Genomic DNA, 21,568 nt, shown 5'->3' with positions numbered 1-21,568 from the left:
TAACAAATCTAGGTATGATATTATTACATGATATTTGGTATAATTTATAATAATTTGCATGATAATTTTTATATGATATGATTTAATATTTATTGCATGATTGCATGATTGTTTGATATTTTGATAGAATTTTTGTATCACCATGTTTGTAAATAAATAAAATGATTGAAATTGATTTATTTGCATGATAAAATTATCTTTGATAAGACATAGGTAAGATAACACATAATTAACTTGATACCAATTTTGAGCGTAAATGGGTGCTAATACATCATTTGCACGTAATTGACTCCCAAACTTTAGTTCTATTGATATATATCAAAACTTATTTTTTTTAGGGATCCTCAACTTAGGTTTATGATAACTTTAAAAAAGATAAATTTATATAGATGATCAATTACACCTAAATAAAAAAGATTGATGATGACTCTATGATTTTTATGTCTAATGAGTAGGTTCCTAACGTAAACATTATGACAAATAGTTTTAAAGATTTTATTTCTTGAATGTGGATCCCACTTTATATCAAGCTTTTTTCTTTTTATTTTTATTTTTATTTTTTGAGATTTTAAATTTATTTCTTATAAGATCCGATTGATACTAAAGGTATGCTAGTATTTATTTTTTATTTTTATATATCAAAAAAGTGTTTTTAGATTTTAAATTGTCTTTGTCTCGTCAACTTAATATAAAGGTATATTACATGTCAAGTTATTTTTTTCGTCATTTTTGTGTTTACTTTTTTTGTCTTTTTTTTTTAATATTTATAATTTGTTTAATATTTGAACTTTTTATGTGGAGCTCATTTGGTGTTACTTATTAAAAAATTATTTTTTGTATTTTTTTTATTTTTTTTAAATTGATAATTTTTAAGAAAGTGATATTAGGGAAAACTCATCATTGCTAATGTCCATGACATGTTGATTTTCCTTTCTTTTTTTTTTGCTTTTTCATGTTTTTTATTTTTTATTTTTTTCTTCCTTTATCTTTTATTAGATAATTTCATTAAAAAAACCAATAGATGTGTAAACATGGCACTCAATTTCTTTTTTTTTTTTGCCATTTTGATTTTTTGTTTTTATTTTTTAATCATACAATTTATAATAAAAGAAATAGGCAAATAAAATTTTCTAAGGAAATGTGAATGGAGATATAGATAACAAAATAACTCGTATCTGATGGATTTCGATTCGTCCAAATCCTACAGGTGATTTTTTTTTTTATTTGAGTTCAAATTGAGGTTTTTTCTAAAAATCAAAGTCAAGTTAGAGGTGAGTTTATGGCATTTCGTCTTACATTTATTATATATAATTATATTTTTAATTAATTTTTTAATTTTATATTTATATATTTAATAAAATAATATAGTTATACATAATTAAGATGTAATCCATAAATTCATCAATTCATTCTATAAATTTGACTCATTTTTATTTTGTTTAACCATCACTTAAGGTATGGTGTGCTACTTTATGTTTTTTTTTTTTTCTTTTTTCATGTTTTAAAATTTAAATAAATTTTGTGAAAAAAGCCTATATAGGTGTCCACATGGCATTCGAATTTACTTATTTTCTTTCATTTTTTATTTTTTTAATTAAATAAATTTTGTAACAAAATTGGTTAATAGATAAGAATAGCAAATAATTCATATCCGATAGGTGCTCACTTAATTGAGATGTCCAAGTTGTACCCAATGAGCTTTTTTTTTTAATTTCATTTTTTTCTATTTTATTAAGTAATATTGTGAAAAAAAACCCCCAATGAAGGTGTACACATGACACCCTATTTGACTTTTTTCTTTTTCATTTTTTATATATTTTAATTAAATAAAATTTGTAACCAAAGGTGTTAATTGCTAAAGATATCAAAGCAATTCATCTCTAATAGGTTTCGATCTATTTCGATATGATAAAGGATAATTTTTTAAATCGAAATTGATTTGAAAGGGTTGAGTTTTTTTAAAGAAAACCAAGCTTAAATTGGAAGCATATTTAGAGTGCTTTGTTTATTTCGAAGTATATATAAGAGTATATATTTTATTATTTATTTACTTTTATATATATAAATGCGTTATATTAATGAAGTTATTTTTTTTACCTTAACTTAAGAAATTAATATTTTAAGCTTAATATCGGGTGTTTATGTGACACCCTCTATGAACATTTTTTTCCTTTTTTTATTTTTTTTCATTTTCCCCTATAGACACCCATCTTTATTTGGGGTCAATGGGAGTCCATTTTTATTGCTATTATTTTGTTATTAGTATTAGTGTTATTTTATTATTTTACTAGTATAGTATAGTATGGTATATTATATTATTATTATATTATCATATTATATTATTATCGTATCATATCATATCATATTATATTATATTATATTATATTATTGTTGTTGTTGTTATTATATTATTATATTATAGTATCTTATTATTATTATTACATTATATTATAGTATTATTATATTATTATTATAATTATTTTATTTTATCATTTTTTTTCATTTATTTCTTTCAATCAATGATCACAGAATTAGGAAACTGAAATCTAGAATTGATCAAATCAAAAGAATTCAATCTACCTGGTTAAAGAGTTAATCATAACTAAATTAAAGGATTTTTGTTCGATCCAGAAAAATCAAGAAAAATTTAGATTTAAAATCAAGTTTAGGTAGAATTCAATTCCAGGATTCAAGCTTGGGTTGATTATGTTTTGTCCCTAAAAACTTTCCTAAGGACGCCTATAAATTGAACAAAAAACCAGAGGAACAAGACAATGAATTTTGGGAGAAAAAAAGGTTCTGTGAAAATTTCTGAAAATATTTTAGGTTTAGTTTCTAGGTTTGAAGGTATTTGATTTATAGATTCTAGGTTTAGTTGGAAGTTTCTAGTTTGGTTTGGAAGTGTTAAAGATTTGGATTTGGGGATTGGAATTTAATTTTTTGGAAAATTTTTTAAAAATCTAAGCTTTTTGGGTTGAATATTTGAATTTTCAAATGAGTTTTTCGGTGGGGTTTGAATTTTTTAATGAGTTTCCGATGGCTTTTCCAAAAATCGACGAAGATCTCCAATTTTCAGTTGTGTTCTTAGGACATTTTAAAGAGATGGAAAAGAGAATCGACGCTAGAGAGAGATAACAGAGGACTTATGAAGAAAAATTGAGGAGTGTGACTTTTATACAATGTCAAAATGATGTCATTCTAAAGGTTCTAGAACTGTATGTAGACCTGTTGACCCGTATGTCGACTTGCACTTTGATCCGACCCAATCGCAAGTTTTTTTTATTTTTTTTTATTTTTTATTTTAAGTTTCATTTTATTTTGAGTTTTTTATTTTATTTATTTTACTAACTTTTATTGATTAATTTATTATTAAATATTTCGTAAAAAATTCTTTTTTTCTAGAAAACAACAAAAAAATAATAAAAAAAAATCGTTTTAAATAAATTCATGAATCCCACTAAACTATTCAAAGATTTTTATGGATTTAAATTTTATGAAATCCACCAAACTATTGAAATTTTCCATAAATAAATTTCAAAAAAATAAAAAAATAATTTTTACCCTATTAAATTATTAGAGGATTGTTTTTAAAATTAAGTCTTACCAAACTATTAGGAGATTTAATGAACTTTCTCAAAAGAATAAAATTTTTATAAATATTTTTAAACAAAATCTCACCAAACTATTGAGAGATTTCTTTCAAAGTAAATATTACCAAATTATTGGAGGACTTTATTAATTTTTTTGAATAAAATACATTAATAAATTTGATAACAGAACCTTTTCAGGGTAGAACACTAGTTTCTATGAATACTCCTAAGGTAAGAGAATTATATTAAATTATTATCAAATTATTTGGGTAATTTGAAGATTAATTTTCAATATTAAATATTTTGATAAATTATAAACATGTTTAAAGTTTGGATAATTTGAAATCAAACTAGTATCATCTTTTAATTGATGCTATGGGGGTATTATAACCTTCTTCACACGTAATTATACTCCTGAACCTAAAATTTAGTTTCATGAATTAAAATCTACTATTTAAAAATACTTAAATTAATCTTGAGACTCATTTTTAAATGAGACAAAATCGATCAGGTGTTCAATAACACCTAAACAAAAAAATTGATAATAACTCTTCTAATCAATATATAATGATAAATCGGATTTATACGTTATGACATTCTCATTTTCTTTTTTTTTTATCTTATTATTTTTTGTTTTCGGTATTTATTTTTTTGGATAAGTTTATGAAAAAAAGGGGTCAATTTAAGTATTTATGTGTTTTTCACATTTATTTATTTTTATCTTTTACATTTTTTAATTAGATAAAATTTGAAAAAAAATGATGAATATAAAATAAAAATTGAATCGCGGAAACGTAGGGCCTCTTTTTTTTTTTGGTAAAATTAAAAAATGAAATAAATTATGTTTTTAATTTTGATGATGATTTTTGTCTTTTTGGTGAGGATTTTTTTATTGTCGTTCTTTTACATAATTATCGACATATTTTATTTTTGTTGTTTTTGGTTGATTTCATTAATTTTGTTGTTTTCTTAATTTTTAAATTATAATATTATTATTAATTAAAAATAAGACAATTTATAAAACACTATGACGAGTTGTCACTTGTCGCAAATAGTCAAACAACTCCGCAGATAGTCTTTTATATAATATATACTTTACTATGTTAGCATAGATAGTATATATAATAATAACATAGATAGTATTTTTTTGCATAATTTTGCCAAATTGGTTCTTTTTTTTTTTTTTTTTTTCCAGTGGATTCCAATACTTGAGTACCTTTTGGACATTATATTTGACTAATATATTGAACTATATTCTGAATCATATATATATATATATGTATATGTGTACATGTGTACGTGTTTATTTGTTTTTTTTAAATTTTAATCATATTAGTAGCTTTTTCTCTTTGGGGTACAATAACGTTAGTGGCTTTTTACAAGATTTTAAAACTTTATTAAAAGTAATCACAAGGTTACAACATTTATAAGGGAAATGTTGGCACAATTATAATACTATAAATAGGGATGTTAATTTTATTTATATTAAATAAAAATTTTGATTTTTTACTTGAATAGAGATAGATATTATATTAACAAAATAAAGAGGATGATGTATATAATTTTAAATATTTTATTGAGTGTTAAAATAAAAATAAGTAATATAATATCCACCTTACACTTGTACATACATATATATTTTTATTTAAAAATATATTAATATATATTTATAAATATATTAAATAAATATGAAAAATTAAAATTAAAAAAGCTAAAAAATAAAATTTAGTTTTTATTTTTTAAAAAAACTATAAGTACGTGGATTCCCAATACTCATTAAATATCACAAAGATAAAAATATGAATAAAGTTAAAATATTCATTTAATATAAATATCAAAATAAATATAATATAAAAATTCAAAATTAAAAAAAAAATTTCTATTTATTCCATACCTTACCAATTTGTATCTCCAAATAACATGATTAACGTCAAAAATTCCCAAATGCCAATGGAGCTATCCTTTCAAATACGGGCTTACTTTTGGGCCGCATCAGTTAACTTTTGAAATCCTCAAATGTCAATACGATCCAAAATTTTCATTATTCACGATACTAAAGTTTTAAATTTTTTAAAATTTTTTGTTAATTTTTCATAAAAAATAATTACTAAAGAAAAATGTTATCCGATTGTTAGAGATATTAGTTACAATGATATTTTAAAAAATATAGTTAATCAAATAATTTTTTCCAATTTAATAAAAGTGATGCATTAAATGTAATTTTTGGTACAATTTTTTAAATAGTAATTAAATAATTTTTAATCAGTGTTTATAAACATTTTGGACTCATTATTAAAATAAAAACAGAAAAAGGGTATTTCACCCAAAAAAGAAAAAAGTTAGGAAACCTTGCAATTTTTAATAAAAAAATAAAAAAGTTTATTATGAGAAAATACTGTAATAGAAGTAGAACACCCAAAACAACTGACACCACAAACTGCAGCTAATCCACATTTTTGGGAGCTCAAGGAAAGGACTTAAAAGACGCTAACATACAGCTAAAGACAGATTTGCCCTTATCTACAACAATCTCCTTCTCTTTGTTTTACGTTCATAAATGTGTTCGGTTTTTTTTTTTCTTTGGCTCTTCATTTTCATCGATTGTCCCAGCTTTCTTCTTCATTTTTTCTCGTGCATCAAGGGTTTTTTTTTTCAAGTGAACATGAGTAAAGCAGCCTTTGTTTTACTCTATTTGGGCTTCATATTCATCCTTTGTAAAGCCAAATCGATCAGACAGAAGCCTCAAGCTTTTGAGTCCTTCAATGTCAGTTACGTTCAGGTACCATTACCAACAACTCGTTGCCTTGTCAATAGAATTTCTAGTATTTATGTGATTAATTTTGTTCTTGTTAATGAATTGTTTTTCTTTTTCCTTTTCTTATGACAACAAAAAAATGAGAATAGAATTTAGGGAGCTGTTCTTACTCGGTGATTATTTCAACGAGCTGTTCCTCTACCAGTTACACTCGAGATCAGATCAGTATCGCTTTTGGGGATGCTTATGGTAATCAGGTTGTATTTTTATTCCTTTTTCCCACTTTTATTTTTTAATATCATGGTTTTTTCATAAATTCAGTGGTAAAAACTCAGAGGGTAACTCTAAGTGGATCAAAGATCATAAATTTCTGTGAATTTTGTTTTATTTGTCTGCGGAACTTGCTGTTAGCTGCCTACGTTGATGATTTAGCAAGATTTGTGGCTTGCTTTTGGCTGAATGGAACTTTGTAGTTTTCAATAAAAAGGGAAAACTTTGTGTGCCAAATATCATATTGTTTTTCTGGAGTATCCAATGGCTCAAGGTTAACCTGTTTTCAGCGAAAACATGTTGCAGAGGGATGAATTAGTCTAATATAATAATTCCCATTTATACTATAATACATTATTGTCTCTCGTCTTTTAGAACAGGACATATTTTATTATCTTTGATAAAAATTCATGTACGTTTTTAGATCTTGAAAATATGAATTATTCCTCATGGAGGTTTATTTGGTATATAAAAATGAACGTGTAAAACTATCTTCACAGTTGGTACTTTAAATGCTTTATGACGTACATGAAACTGGTATGTTGAAAAGGATATTGATTGTAGGTCTTTGTGATTGTTTCCCCTGATAACCAGATATATGCACCGAGGTTGGATGATCCATCCACTGAGACATTTGAACGGTGTTCTTCGGATACGTTTGAGATATATGGACCATGTGCATATCAGATCTGCTATGTCTATCTCTATCGAACTGGACCGGATGGTTGGAAGCCAGAGAGTGTGAAGATTTATGGTTATAATTCTCAGGCTGTTACTTTTTACTATGACACCTTCATTCCAGGCGACAATTGGTATGGATTTAATTATTGCAACAATGCTTCTTCTTCGCATAGACGGATTGGCCAGAGATGGTTCTTATTTGTGATTCTATGGTTTGTTCTCTGTGCATTCGTATAAGTATGTCTTCGCAAAGTCCCTAAAACCTATATCAGAAAAGATTGTAGAGTGTGACATGAACTATGCTATTAAGCTATATGTAGAGTGTGACGCCGGTGTTAACATTGTTTTTCTCTCAAGTATGCTATTCAATGCTAGCTACAAACTCACGCACTGCAATTCATGCCGGTTAACAGCACTAGACTGTTGCATGTTGGTAGTCGAACTGCATATCTTTATGTTTATTGCAATTTTGGGAGGACAGTGATTCTATCTTGGTCAGAAAGGGTTGTGCTGGTTGGATATTAAGCTTTCAAAAATGTTTGAAAAGCTGACATGTTAAGAAAGAGCATGTACAAAGGAGCATTCCTCTTAGTTTGTTTATGAACGGTAGTTGTTCCATGTCTCAGAAAGCTAGAACTGTAATATTTGGAGTTTGATTATGAACAGTTGTTGTTCCATGGCCCCGAAGGCCAAAACCAATGGTTAAAACATTTTTGATACAAAGGAGGCCTTAGGGATTGGCGAAGGGAATTTGCAAATGCTAAAGATCCAGCCCTATCGTATCCATCTCGCATGAGAGCTTAATTTACAATACAAGGATTGGTTCTCCTTCCCACTATTCGGTTTAATCACTAACCATGATAACAAGGATCTAACTAATGATAATAAGTTTTAAAAAAATAAAAGAATTGAACAAAAAAAATGTCAAATGCACATCAAACCTTTTAATTAATAATTGAAATAGAAAATTTAACAAAGAAATAAATAAATAAATTTTTGAAAGAAAAGAAGAACATAATTTTAGAGATCATTATTTCACTCACATAAATGCATAAACATTTCTTTCTCCTATTCTATGAAAATGAGCATGCATGATGCCTAAATGTTATTTATAGGCTCAAATCAAAAGTTAAAACCCTAATTCTCCCATCTCCATTTTTTTTCAATTTGGATTTTAAATCCAAATAAATACAATATGATTTTCAACAAGAGTGATTTATAAAGGAAAATTATTGTGAAAATATTTTGCAATTAAATTATTAAATTTAGGCTTTGATTGGTGCATTACCATAAAAGTTGAAAAAGTTAATTACGAATCAAAGTAATTATAATGGGTATTTAATTTGATTTATTTACTTTTGGAAAAGGGAAGAAATTAAAGATCACGTTAATATATAGTCTTCCAATACAAAAATACTTATTTTTTGAAAAATTAACTTCCTAATTTATCTTGTATTCTTTCCTAACATATCATATAAACTTCATTGAGTAAGAGTAATCATGTAAATTAATTAAAAACTATTAATATTAATTTCTCAAAAATAAACAATGGAAATAACTTAAATTCAATATATAATTCATTTTTTAAATATATAAAATTTTTTGTTTAAAAAATGATAAATAATCTTGTAAATTTATATATATTGGTTTGATCAAGGGGTAGAGCCCTATAACAAGAAGGGAAAGGGAAATGCTGGGGTCGAACCTCAACCTTAATGTCTTCTAAAGACGTTATTGACCATTAGACTAAGACGTTAGAAACATTTTGTAAATTTATATTATTTGACTCAAAGAGTCTCATTTTCTCTTTTCCAAGTTTCAATTTTTCAATTTAAAATTATTTGATTTTGTGGGCAAATATGAAAAATGATCATCTCTAATGTGTTTTTTTCTCTAATTTTTTTAAAATTAAATAATAACAAAAATTATTTTTTTTTCACTTTTCTACTCAACGTTTTCATCTTATCAAACAAGTTATTCGTTAAAATAAAGTCCAATTTAGCACAGTGATTAATCGAAGATTCTATATTTGTTTAGACCAAAACTCCAAAATCCAAAATGGCCAATTAAGAAAAAATTTACTATATTTAATTACTTGAGATTCATAAATACAAGTTGATTTCTCCTTTGTTGTTGGCTTGTTGCAAGATTAATAATAATATATTTAAATGTTTAAAAAAAAACTATATTTAAAAATTATTGCTATAATTTTTTTTAAGTCTAATAATATATCTTATTTTTTAATTTTTAAAAAATGTAAGTTGATAAGTTTTTATATTTTATTATTTTTATACAAATAAGTTTAAATTATAAATAAAAAAGAACAAATATAATGCTTAAAAGATTTGATCATTTTTTTTATTACGTGTCCCTTGAACATTGGGTTCACTATAATTATAGATAGATTAAAATGAACGGCAAATTGAAAGAGGAAAATAGAAAAAAAATTATGTCAAAAGAATTTCTCTTACTTTTTAAGTTGAAATTAATGATAATTGTCTCGAAAGGCTTCGACTCTAGGTCTGTCCAAAAGTGGGCTGAAAAAAGGTTAATTTGGGTTGATCATATTAACAATCCATTCTTCTTTTTCTTCATTTTCTTCTCTGAACTTTTAGCCCAAAGCCCAAAGCCATTTGCCACTCATAAACCCTAAAAATCCTAAGCCCAAAACCCAAAGCCACCCGCCCATCATAACCCCTAAAAACCCTAGAGTCAGGAATCACTATATTATTTCTGTTAGATTGTTGTTTGGTAGATAACTCTCTGCATCCGGAGAAAGGCTCTCTCTCTCCCTGATATTCCTTCATTTTGTTTTCTACAGCTTTTTAAGATTTTAGTTTATAACAATCTAATCTAATGCCTTCTTTAGCTTTATCTGATATCAAAGAGAAGAAAGAAAAAAAGATGAAGAAGAAGGTAGCTCTCGAAACTCCAGAAACCGAGAAAAAGATGAAGAAGATGAAGGAGCCCAAGGTTAAAGATGAAGAAAATGATTCAGAGGTGAAGAAGAGTAAGAAGAAGCGAAAGGCATCGGAGCTTCAGTTTGAAGAGGAGGAGAGGAGCGAAACGAGCTCGGAGCTTGTTGAGCCGGTGGATGTGAAGGAGAAGAAGAAGCAAAAGAAAGCCAAGGCGGAGGAAGACGGAGAGGAAGATGAAGGGAAAAGTGAGGATTCAAATGCGATTTCGAGGTTTCGGATTTCGGAAGCGGTTAGAGTGAAGCTGAAGTCGAAGGGGATTGAGTCGTTGTTTCCTATTCAGGCCATGACTTTTGATATTATTCTTGATGGCACTGATTTGGTTGGGCGAGCGCGAACCGGTCAGGTATAATCTTCGTTTTATTTTATTCGTTTCAAAACATATGTGTTGGCTGCTAATTTCTGATGGAAGTTTACCGTTGGATAGGTTTTTAGTTTTATAGGAACCGTGAATTTCTTATGAATGTTAAAGGTTTTTATGTGATTATATGCTGCTATTGAAGTGACTGTCAACTCCATTATTTTGGGTATGCTGTTGATATGGTTTATGCAGGAAACTTGTGTTACAAAAATCTCAAGTGAAATGTATGGTTTAAATTGTTTTCTCTGGTTGCCTAATTTTGAAGTTTAACCCTGATTAATGCTTATGGCTGTTGAGCTATGTTGGTTGGTCAATTCAGTTCAAACCATTGTTGTGTGACTGTTTCTAGAACTTCTCTACTTAAGTAGCTCATTAACCTTTTTGGCTATTGTGCAGGGTAAGACACTGGCCTTTGTGTTGCCTATATTGGAGTCTTTAACAAATGGCCCCGCAAAAACATTGAGGAAGACTGGATATGGCAGGCCGCCAAGTGTTCTGGTACTTTTACCTACCAGGGAATTGGCTAAACAGGTATAGCGCTATGAACCTAATTCTGTAGACATGAGATTCTTTGGTGGCACCCTTCTTTTTTGTGTGAAGTTTATAATAATTAACCTTTTGTTTCTAGGTTTTTGAGGACTTTAAAGTTTATGGTGAGGTGTTGGGGTTAACTTCATGTTGTTTATACGGAGGAGCTCCTTACCATACCCAAGAGATGAAACTGAAGATAGGGGTTGATATAGTTGTTGGGACACCTGGCCGTATAAAGGTAACCTGTTGTTGTTATTTGTTCAAGTGGTTTTGCTAGTTTTAGAGATGTTGCTAAATTCTATACATATTTTAAGTACTATTATTTGATGATATGTGATGTCCTAGTGCAAATGATGCAGGATCACATAGAGAGGGGGAATATTCACTTAGGCTCATTGAAATTTCGAGTTCTTGATGAGGCAGATGAAATGCTGAGAATGGGATTTGTCGATGATGTTGAACTTATTCTAGGTATGTATTTTTGTGTAAATTATTTTTTTGGGTGTTATAGTTTCTGTCTATTAATGCTAGAGAAAGTGGAATACATTAGAATGTTAGGATGCTGTGCATGGCACAGCTGTATTTTTATTCCATTTATTGATACCATTGATCCCCATGTGCATTCCCCTGCTGTCTGATTTACTTACGGTAATGGTTTAATTTTCCAGGAAAGGTAGACGATGCAAGTAAAGTTCAGACACTTCTTTTTAGTGCCACCTTGCCGGACTGGGTGAAGGGTGTATGTTTCTTCACTATTTTCTTGCATTATAGTATTACTATATTAGCTCCGATATCTGCTCCATTTGTTAGAACATGAATTAAAAATGTAAAATTGGGCCTCCTTCCTCTTCATTTATCTTTCTGATAAAAAACTTTTCTTTTTTCATTGCCAGATTGCTGCAAGGTTTCTTAAAACAAGTAAGAAGACTGTTGATCTTGTTGGTAATGAGAAGATGAAGGCTAGTACCAATGTTAGACATATTGTCTTGCCCTGTTCTAAGTCAGCAAGGTCGCAGCTGATACCAGATATTATTCGTTGTTATAGCAGGTTGGTTTAGTTCTAAAATAACCATTACTGCTACAATTTAGATTTCCTTTTGATGATTTGGGTCATTTTCTTCATCTCTCCTCTTTGTGGGATGGATATGATTCAGTGGTGGACGTACTATTATATTCACTGAGACGAAAGATTCTGCTTCTGAGCTTGCTGGCTTGTTGCCTGGATCCCGGGCTTTGCATGGGGACATACAGCAGGTCCAACGTGAGGTAGGTTGTTATTTAGAGTATATCATTTTTCATGCTTTACCTAAAGCAAAATTAACTCTATTGCTTTAGTATTTCTCATTTTGTTATGTTCTTGCAGGTCACCCTTAATGGGTTCCGGTCAGGCAAGTTCATGACATTAGTGGCTACAAATGTGGCGGCAAGGGGATTAGATATCAATGATGTGCAGTTAATTATCCAGGTATGTTTGGATGCAGATGTTTTACAGAAGTTTGTGTTGTTTTGATTCCATTATATTTATATATCAGTAATTCTATTTTTGTGTGAGTTTGTGTTGTTTTGAGTCCATTATTATTGATATATCGGTAATTCTATTCTAGTGTGAGCCTCCACGTGATGTAGAAGCGTATATTCATCGGTCTGGACGAACAGGGAGAGCAGGTTAATGATAACTTAGTTCTTTTTTTTCTTTTTGTTTTGGTTATTGAGAATTTGACAAGATACTGAGAGAGTTACTAATATTTTAGGCAATACTGGAGTTGCTGTCATGCTTTATGATCCTAAAAGGTCAAGCATATCTAAGATAGAAAGAGAATCTGGTGTAAAATTTGAGCACATTTCTGCACCTCAGCCTGTTGATATTGCTAAATCTGCTGGTGTTGAAGCAGCAAAAACTATAACCCAAGTTTCTGACAGGTATACTTGCTAATTCTGTTATTTGATCTCTTCTTTATGCTGTCAACATCAGATCTTAACCTCTATGAGATTGCAGTGTAATTCCTGCCTTTAAATCTGTTGCTCAAGAGCTATTGGAAACTTCTGGTCTATCAGCTGAAGATCTACTTGCCAAAGCACTAGCCAAGGCTGCAGTGAGTTCTCTTCCTTCCTCATATGGACCTTTTGACTCCCTTCATCTTATGAATGCTCGCTTTCTGGTGTTTGGATTGTATAAATAATAATAATTTAACTCTGGTTTCTGTTTTGGTTGAAAAAACTGAATTATTGCATGATTTTTCAGGGTTATTCTGAGATAAAGAGTAGGTCCCTATTAACGTCTATGGAGAACCATGTTACATTACTTCTTGAGGCTGGAAAACCTATTTATACAATTTCGTAAGTTCATGAAGCTTTCCTTGTTTGTTTATCTTAGTAATTGATATAGAATATATGAAGAAAGAGATAGTCACAAGCAGCACAAGGACCTGAAAATTCTTCAAAACTAGGAACTCTATACTCCAATTTTAAATCTCTAGGTATCTCATTGCGTCAATAATCACAATAAATAGACAAGCTATTGAGAATTGAAATGACAGATATTTTATAAGCTACCAAAGCCCTAATTAAATTGGCTAAACAGTAAGTATGAATATGAAATGAGTTGAATCTCTGAAATACAATATTGTATGAGAATCAATTCCTTAATACTTCTTGGATGATAGAATTCCTCCATTTGGATCACCCTACCCTGCATCAGTAATTATTCTAATATTCTCTTGTAATTATTATTTGTTTATTTGTACCTTGGATAAAATAACTAGGTGGTTTGCATAACATTTTGATGGGCACTATTAATTTTCAATTTTTGGTACTGAGCTATCTGAATTTGACTCATTTGTCCTGATCCCCTCTTCTTTTTCATTTATTAGATTTGTTTTTGGCGTCTTAAAAAGATTCTTGCCTGAGGAAAAGGTTCAGTCAGTGCAAGGTCTGACCCTTACTGCTGATGGAATGGGTGCAGTCTTTGATGTTGCAGAAGAAGATGTGGAAACATTTCTTGCTGGTATTCTTTTTCTATGCCGGTTTAATTGTGATTGTATTGAAGCGTTTGTTCTTAATATGTTTCTACTTTGCTGATCCCTGACCTCCACATTCTATTGGCTGTTGTTGAACTTGTCAAGTATGGTCTTTTATAGCATCATATCACCATATAAAATGTGTTTTTTTTTTTTTTTTTTGAGGAATTAAGTTATATTAGTTGTCTTCCCTTGTTCCCAAGTGTTTTGCGGGTCTTGTTGAATGTCGGGACTCTTTGTTTTGGTTCTAGATTAGCATTATTATTAATGCTTAGTATTCTTGGGTTTAAGTTTTACATCATTTCTTAACTCTCTGATTTCAGGTGCTGAAAATGCAGCTAATGTTAGCTTAGAGGTGTTGAAGAAAGAATTGCCACGTTTACAAGAAAGAGACCAGTCAAGAGGGAGATTTGGTGGACGGAGTGGTTTTGGTGATAGAAATGGCGGTGGTGGTAGGTTCTCTGGAGGCAGAGGTGGATTTTCTGGTAGAAGGAATGATAAGTTTTCTAACGGTTCGAGAGGTGGGCGAGGCCGCTACAGTAGCAAGAAATGGTGAGGCTCCCCTGAATCTGTCCGACTTCATCCAATAAAAATGGTGCTCATGGGTAATGGCTGCCTGTGTGGGCAAAATTAGTCCCGAAGATGATGAAGAAAATGTTCGATAGGAGCCTACAACATTTTATCTAGTTTTCCGTGTGTTAATCTGCAGGTTTTTTTTTTTTTTTAATTTTTCCTTTTCAATTTATATGATTATTTTATGAGTGTATCTCCTGGGGATTTTGCCTTCCTCCCCACTCGCCTAGTTGCTTATATTTTGCTGAAGAAGAAAATTACATTTAAATTTGTATTCTTTGCCTGCAAGGTTGCAACCAAAACATTAACACGGAAAACATAATATAAGAATTTTGTGAGCATGGCTGTCTCAAAAATTACTTTTAAACAGTGTTTGATGGATGGAATGTCCTTGTAATTTGAGAAACCAAGTCCATGGTCTATGGAGGGTCGCAAAGAGAATTTTATTCCAGACTAAAATGCACAGGTGGTCATCTTGATAATTTTTGTTTTGGTCATTCTAGCTGACGATTTAATTATGAACGTAAGATTTGTTTTTTTTTTTTTTCATCTAGTAACAAATGGTCAGATACTGTGGTTACACGCCTAGACTGAGAATGCTGTACTTGTCAGCTCAATTGTCACGTTATGCTTACGTGGCATTGTAGAGAGCCCATTTTTTAAAAGTTCTTTACTTTCTTTATCTCTTTTTTTTTTTTGTTTACTTTCTTTCATTCAACAACACCACCATTTTTTTTAAATAATAAAATATATATTTGATTACTCAATTATGATTATATTTTTAAAATAATCATTAAATTATTAAAATTTTAATTTAGTTACTAAAATTTGGATAAGTATATATTTTGCAACCTATCCTTTAACTTTTAATGGCATTCTAACGTAATTACAATGAAAGTTCATAATTTTAATTTCTTGCAATAAAATATTACCAAAAAATAAATAATAGAAAAATTTTTATAATTAAAATATTTACGTTATGAAATATGAAATTTATTAATATTTTGATCATGTGAAATTTATCAATATTTTGATTTTCATTGTCAATAGTTTATTGTCACTGTAGATTTATAAAGATTTGATCACAAGCATTGGTAAAATTTAATATAATAAATTGTTTTATCTATATATATTTTTTTATTTTTTATTACATGAAATTAAAATTATAAACATTCATTGTAATTAAAATCTTGACATTATGAAATATAAAATACTTGAATTGGAATGGCTGAATGACAAAGATTTGAAGTAATGTTATTTTAATAATTTTTGCAAATGGATAATATTAATTTATTTTTCAAATTTAAATGATATAATTACAATAAAATAAAAAATTATCATTTAATTCCATACAATAAAACTATCAAATGCTTATTTCTATTTTTTTATATAAAATTTGAGGACTTATTTGATAATGATTAAATTATAAAATTTTAAAGTTGAATGATAATAATAAAATTTCTTAAAAAATTAAATGATTGAAGTAAAATTCATCTTTATTTTTTAATTTTCAATTTTTTTTTTAAATTTATAATGCTATATCAATGATATTACATGATATATCAAATGATGTGATAATGTGATATGATGTCTTATAATTAATAACGTATTATCATATTAACATATAGTCAAAAACTAATGGTTGAATAATAAAAACAATTTACTCAAATTTTTATGATTAAATTAAAAATTTAGTAGTTTTAGAGGTAATTTTAAAATCATGACCATACTCGGATAACCAATGGTATATTTATTCTTTCTAGATTTTTGTGTTTGAATCACCGTCTATTAATGTGTCTCTTCCCAAATTTCACCCAAGTTTTCTCCTTGATTCCTTCTTTTCTTATATCAGATAAAATTTTTCATAAAACTCCTAGAAAGTAATAAATCTAAAACCAAACTTGAGACCTTAAAACCTAAATCTGCCACTGTCAACGTCACCGTTTTCTCCGGCTGTACCCCTTTACAACTTAAGAAACCCTGAAAACAACCCAAAAACCGGAGATCAAAGGATCTAAGAAACCAAAACGGCTGTATGCATCCACCCTTCTTCGCCATTGCGACCAATTTTTTTATTGCCTTTTTATTTTATTTTGTTGTGTTGCTTCCCTTTTGCCGATGATGCTGATAGGTTTTTGTAACTATGGTTGTCTGGTAGTCAGCACCAGCAATGGCAGCAACGGTGGTTCGCAAGGTAGAGAAGATTTTCATGAAAGTGAATCAACGCAAAGGGAGCATTAAGAGGTGATAAAAATAATTACAGAAATATTGGTGACTAAAATCGACCCTTTTCATAATTGAATAACCAAAATAAAAAAATGTCAAAATTAAATAAACATCCATTTATTTTACCCTTAATTCTATATCTTGTGCAAAGTTTACTCCTACTTATGTCATTTTTAAGTAGTTAAAAAATTCAATACATTTTCGATTTTCATGTACATATTATCATATAATATAAGAATAATATATCCTTCATTTTCTTGTCGAATTTATATTCTTAAAATTTAATTAAATAGTACATCTTATTTATATTATTGAGTTTAAAATTTTGGTTCAAAATAGCCCTTGAAAAATCTCGTACCCATGGTAATTTATTGTTAACGTTTCATTCATTGGTCCTAAATTTCTATTGCGGTGAAAAAAGAGTTAAAATTCTAAGAGTAGATCAATCCAACATCCTCAATCAATTCCGACTCAACGCAAAACTATATTCCATCCATCTATATTATATATTAAAATTATCTTGGATTAGTTTTTCTACACTTGTCTTCAGGTCGATAATTTAATTTATTTTCGATTAATTTTAATTAAATTTAATTTTATGGGATCATTTTTTTTTAAAATTCAAGTTTCGAATAGGATCGAGTAAGATTATGAAAATAATCAAGATCGAGTTGAATTCGGGTTTTAAGTAAATCTAATTCGATCCGATATTACATAAAAAATTATTTTTTAATTAATTATTTATATATATTTATGTAATGATATTTTTAAATATTTATATTTAAAAAATAATATTTTATATTTTTTTAAAAAATATTTTATTAATTTCGAGTCGAAGTCGGATTCAGACATAAAAAAATAAAAAAAAAATTTAGATAAAATTAAATTCAAATTTGATAACACATAAAATTAAATCGAGTTCAAAGCGAACAAAATTCACTTCAAATTTGACCTGATGTCAACTCTACTTGTCCTACGTTGTAAAAGTATTAAAATCCTCTAAATAAAGAAATTTCTGTTTTAGTGATAAAAAAAAAGAAAATGAAAAAAAAAAAAACTTTTAAAATAACATCAAACGGTGGTTTAGGAAAGTAAATAATAAATAAATAATTGCGCTGGAGCAAAGCGCAGCTGAAATTTCTAGTATCTATAGCGAAAAAGATTCCAGCCTTATCTTGAGACACGACTCACGAGTGTGCACTGTGCACGTCTGTTCGAGTCTGAATTCGAACAAAGTTCGCGAACTGCGCCGTCTTCCAGACAAGCCCAGCCCATCCAGGCACAATTATGTTTTGGACTATTTTGCTCACATTTGTTTGTTTCAGCCCAGTTCAAGTACTTCCACCAGCCTCCAGTTTCCTCTCTTCCTCTGCAAGAACAAGAATACCAAACAAACATTGAATCATTCCAACTCTCTCTGGTAAAGATTTTCCAATATCATGGCATGCTGCAAAAGGGCAAAGCTTCTACTTAATTCCTTGCGCAATAGTTTCACTTCAAGGCCTATTCACAGATCTCCAATACGGGATTCGTCTTCAATAATCTCCCAGAACCTTGGGTCCTCGAATTCATTTTCTAACGGATCTAAGTTTTCTGGGTTCTCTTCATATTCTTCTATCTCACAAAGACTAGGAATTTCTGATAAGTATCATTATAATCCGTTTTCTAATGGTGCTAAGAGATTTTACTATGTCGATCGCTACCAAGTTCACCATTTTAGGCCGCGTGGTCTACGAAGGTGGATCCAAAATCCGAGGAATGCGTTGATTGTTGTCTTGGTTGGTTCTGGGGTTTTGATTACTATATATTTTGGTAATTTAGAAACTGTTCCTTATACAAAGCGAAAACATTTTGTGCTTTTGTCTAAAGAAACGGAGAAAAGGTTGGGAGAGACTCAATTTGAGCGACTGAAAGCATCTTTTAAGGGAAAGATATTGCCTGCAATACACCCGGAAAGCGTGAAAGTGAGACTGATTGCCAAAGATATTATTGATTCGTTGCAAAGAGGGTTGAACCATGATCAAATATGGAGTGATTTGGAGTATGCATCGCCGGAGAGTTCATTTGGACATGAGAGTGGTTATGATACAATGGCGGCATTGAGTGGGAGGGAAGGAGAGTCAGGGATCAATTGGTCGCGTGAAGATGAGATTCTTGATGATAAATGGGTTCTGCGAAGTAGGAGGGAAAGTCAAGAGAGAGGGTTGCAATCGACAACGTCACATTTGAAAGGATTGAATTGGGAAGTTTTGGTCATCAACGAACCTGTTGTTAATGCTATGTGTTTACCTGGTGGGAAGATTGTGGTGTTTACGGGGTTGCTTGAGCATTTTAGAAGTAATGCCGAGATAGCTACCATAATCGGACATGAGGTATATACTGGTTATCACTTTAGTTAGTCATTTTTTATTGGATGTGGGAGTGATATCTTTTCATTGTTTTTATCTGATTAGGTTGGGCATGCAGTGGCTCGACATATAGCTGAATCAATAACAAAAAATTTGTGGTTTGCCATCCTGCAATTGATCCTTTATCAGTTCTTTATGCCTGATGTGGTCAACACAATGTCAGCACTCCTCTTGAGGCTCCCTTTCTCTCGGAGGTATGTATATTTTCTATATTTGTTCTTTTGAAGGAGGGAAAGATTATATACACATACATAAAAATGTAACAAAATAAAGATTAGATTGAAGAAAAAATATGCTTATGTGTACAATTTATGTTTACGAAATATGTGCATGTAATGTTGTCCTTACGTTTATGTATATACATACATATATAATTTGACGCTACAGTGAGAACACCTCGTACTTTGTGACCTCTTTATCTGTCATCGCAGATGAACTCGTCTGCATAAATTTTGAATGTATTTTTCATTTTAACTGTATGGTCCAGTTTAGTTCTTCCAATGCCTGCATGCTACATTTGCAATGCCATAGGGTTGTGGATGTACCATAAAAAGCAGCAGAGCAATGACTCTGTGAATCCATTTAATGGCAACCAAATCTCTTTAAGACTTGTCAGATTCCTGTTTTCTCAAGCAAATCAACTACTATGAAATAGAATTTGAGAGTTTTACTTCTGATTTACTTTTCTTTTGTCCTCGTTATTATCTTACCTAGGCTGTAAGATCTGAGCATAAGTGGGTATCAATAGATATGTTTGATAGCTTTACTCCCTCTTCTAATCGACCATACAAATAACTGAGTACTGAAAATAAAAGCAGTGGTTAAACTGTTGCCAAACAGATTAGAAATGGTTTATATGCAGATTCAGGAGTCATGTCTATACACTTTTCAAATAGTTCTTGGAACTGTCCCAATAGTTCTCGTGCATGCTGTTCATGCTTCTCTCAAACTCACAAGAATAAAATGATACGTTATTAGGGAATTGTTTTGTCTGAATTTTGGTCATTAGTCAATATTGAAATTTCCTGAAAGTGTCCCTTAAAGCTGTCCAATCTTTGATTCTGTTAAACTAGTTGTACATTTGGCCAATACCAAAAGATGTAACGCCTTGTCCCCTGGAAAAAAGGAGTGTCCATATAGAAATCCAATATCCAGTGATAGAAGGGGAATTTTTGTAAGCTTCCAGCTTTACCGTAGCACTTATCTGTTCTTGATCCAATTCTTTTACTGAAATATCTTAGGTCTTAGCTATTTACTTTGGAAACTCATCTGTCAATTGTTGAGGTATGCCTGATACATAATAGTTTAATAAGTAACCACTCCTCTAGAAGGAAAGGTTCCAAGAATTCTTTCTTTCACACAGTTACAAATGAAACCCGGATTTTCTTCTATTTGACATGAAGCACAAATTTTTTAGTACATTTTAGTTGCGCTCAGTGAAAGTGACCTTGTTAAATGTCATTCTCATGGTCTTCCCAGTGCTTAACCCGTATTATCATCTTTGATAGAATGGAGCTTGAAGCTGATTACATTGGGCTGTTGTTGCTTGCATCTGCTGGCTATGATCCTCGAATTGCTCCCAAAGTGTTTGAGAAATTAGGAAAGGTTGCAGGGGATTCAACACTGCAAGATTATCTCTCCACGCATCCATCTGGGAAGAAAAGAGCTCAGTTACTAGCTCAAGCTCAAGTAATGGAAGAAGCACTCATGATTTACCGGGAAGTAAGAGCAGGACGTGGGGTTGAGGGTTTTCTTTAGGATCGCAACGACACCACTATGAAGCTACTCTCTCTGCTCCTGGAAGCCAGACCAGCCCGTTAACTTATTCCTTGCATTAATCTTTTTTTACAAATTTTATTTCAGATCAGCACTTTAATCACCACACACTTGTGGATTTGGGTTCTTTTCAGTCGAGTTTTCTCTTACCATGTCTTTCTGCAGCAAGTGTAACTGTTAGTTCCATAAAGCCAGTAAATTTTGTGTCTTATATCTGTTCATTTTTTCCTTTCTGTAAATGAAATTGCTAATATGTCTTTCTAGAACGTTGTTTGTCCTCGTTCTTTTACATACCCTGTTAAATGGATCATGTTTTTTCTGTTATGAATTACAACTTTAAGCGAAAGTTTGGGCCTTCGCTGTCTTAATTCTCAAGACACACAAGCTCTGGTATCACTTCTTTGA

At 30.0% G+C, this 21,568-nt stretch overlaps 3 protein-coding genes across 4 annotated transcripts; all 3 read left to right on the top strand.

The window, feature by feature from the left end:
* Positions 1-6,123: 6,123 nt before the first annotated feature.
* On the top strand, positions 6,124-7,959 carry LOC111316655 (embryo-specific protein ATS3B-like). The gene is made up of 3 exons (XM_022918712.2): positions 6,124-6,369; positions 6,495-6,602; positions 7,210-7,959. Exons 1-3 carry the CDS (start codon positions 6,148-6,150, stop codon positions 7,531-7,533), a joined length of 654 nt encoding a protein of 217 aa, XP_022774447.2. The 5' UTR covers positions 6,124-6,147; the 3' UTR covers positions 7,534-7,959.
* Positions 7,960-10,011: 2,052 nt separating this feature from the next.
* Positions 10,012-15,094, top strand: LOC111310446 (DEAD-box ATP-dependent RNA helicase 7-like). The gene is made up of 14 exons (XM_022909920.2): positions 10,012-10,617; positions 11,029-11,163; positions 11,261-11,401; positions 11,523-11,634; positions 11,832-11,902; positions 12,057-12,211; positions 12,318-12,429; positions 12,527-12,628; positions 12,768-12,828; positions 12,915-13,083; positions 13,160-13,256; positions 13,406-13,500; positions 14,034-14,167; positions 14,504-15,094. The coding sequence occupies exons 1-14, from the start codon at positions 10,153-10,155 to the stop codon at positions 14,734-14,736; spliced, it is 2,082 nt and encodes a 693-aa protein (XP_022765655.2). The 5' UTR covers positions 10,012-10,152; the 3' UTR covers positions 14,737-15,094.
* Positions 15,095-18,298: 3,204 nt separating this feature from the next.
* LOC111310439 (mitochondrial metalloendopeptidase OMA1) lies at positions 18,299-21,429 on the top strand. 2 transcript variants are annotated; one of them, XM_089765772.1, is made up of 3 exons: positions 18,299-19,351; positions 19,433-19,581; positions 20,867-21,006. In XM_089765772.1, exons 1-3 carry the CDS (start codon positions 18,419-18,421, stop codon positions 20,871-20,873), a joined length of 1,089 nt encoding a protein of 362 aa, XP_089621898.1. In that variant the 5' UTR covers positions 18,299-18,418; the 3' UTR covers positions 20,874-21,006. The 2 variants fall into 2 exon arrangements, with proteins under 2 accessions (XP_089621898.1, XP_022765648.2); XM_022909913.2 differs by having other exon boundaries at positions 18,301-19,351; positions 20,896-21,429.
* The last annotated feature ends 139 nt before the right edge of the window (positions 21,430-21,568 follow it).

The sequence above is a fragment of the Durio zibethinus genome, chromosome 9, assembly GCF_047325235.1.
Source record: "Durio zibethinus cultivar Kanyao isolate XHJ-2024 chromosome 9, ASM4732523v1, whole genome shotgun sequence".
Lineage (NCBI taxonomy): Eukaryota > Viridiplantae > Streptophyta > Magnoliopsida > Malvales > Malvaceae > Durio > Durio zibethinus.
Note: the sequence above shows the minus strand (reverse complement) of the source record. Positions and strands in the feature narration are given on the sequence as shown.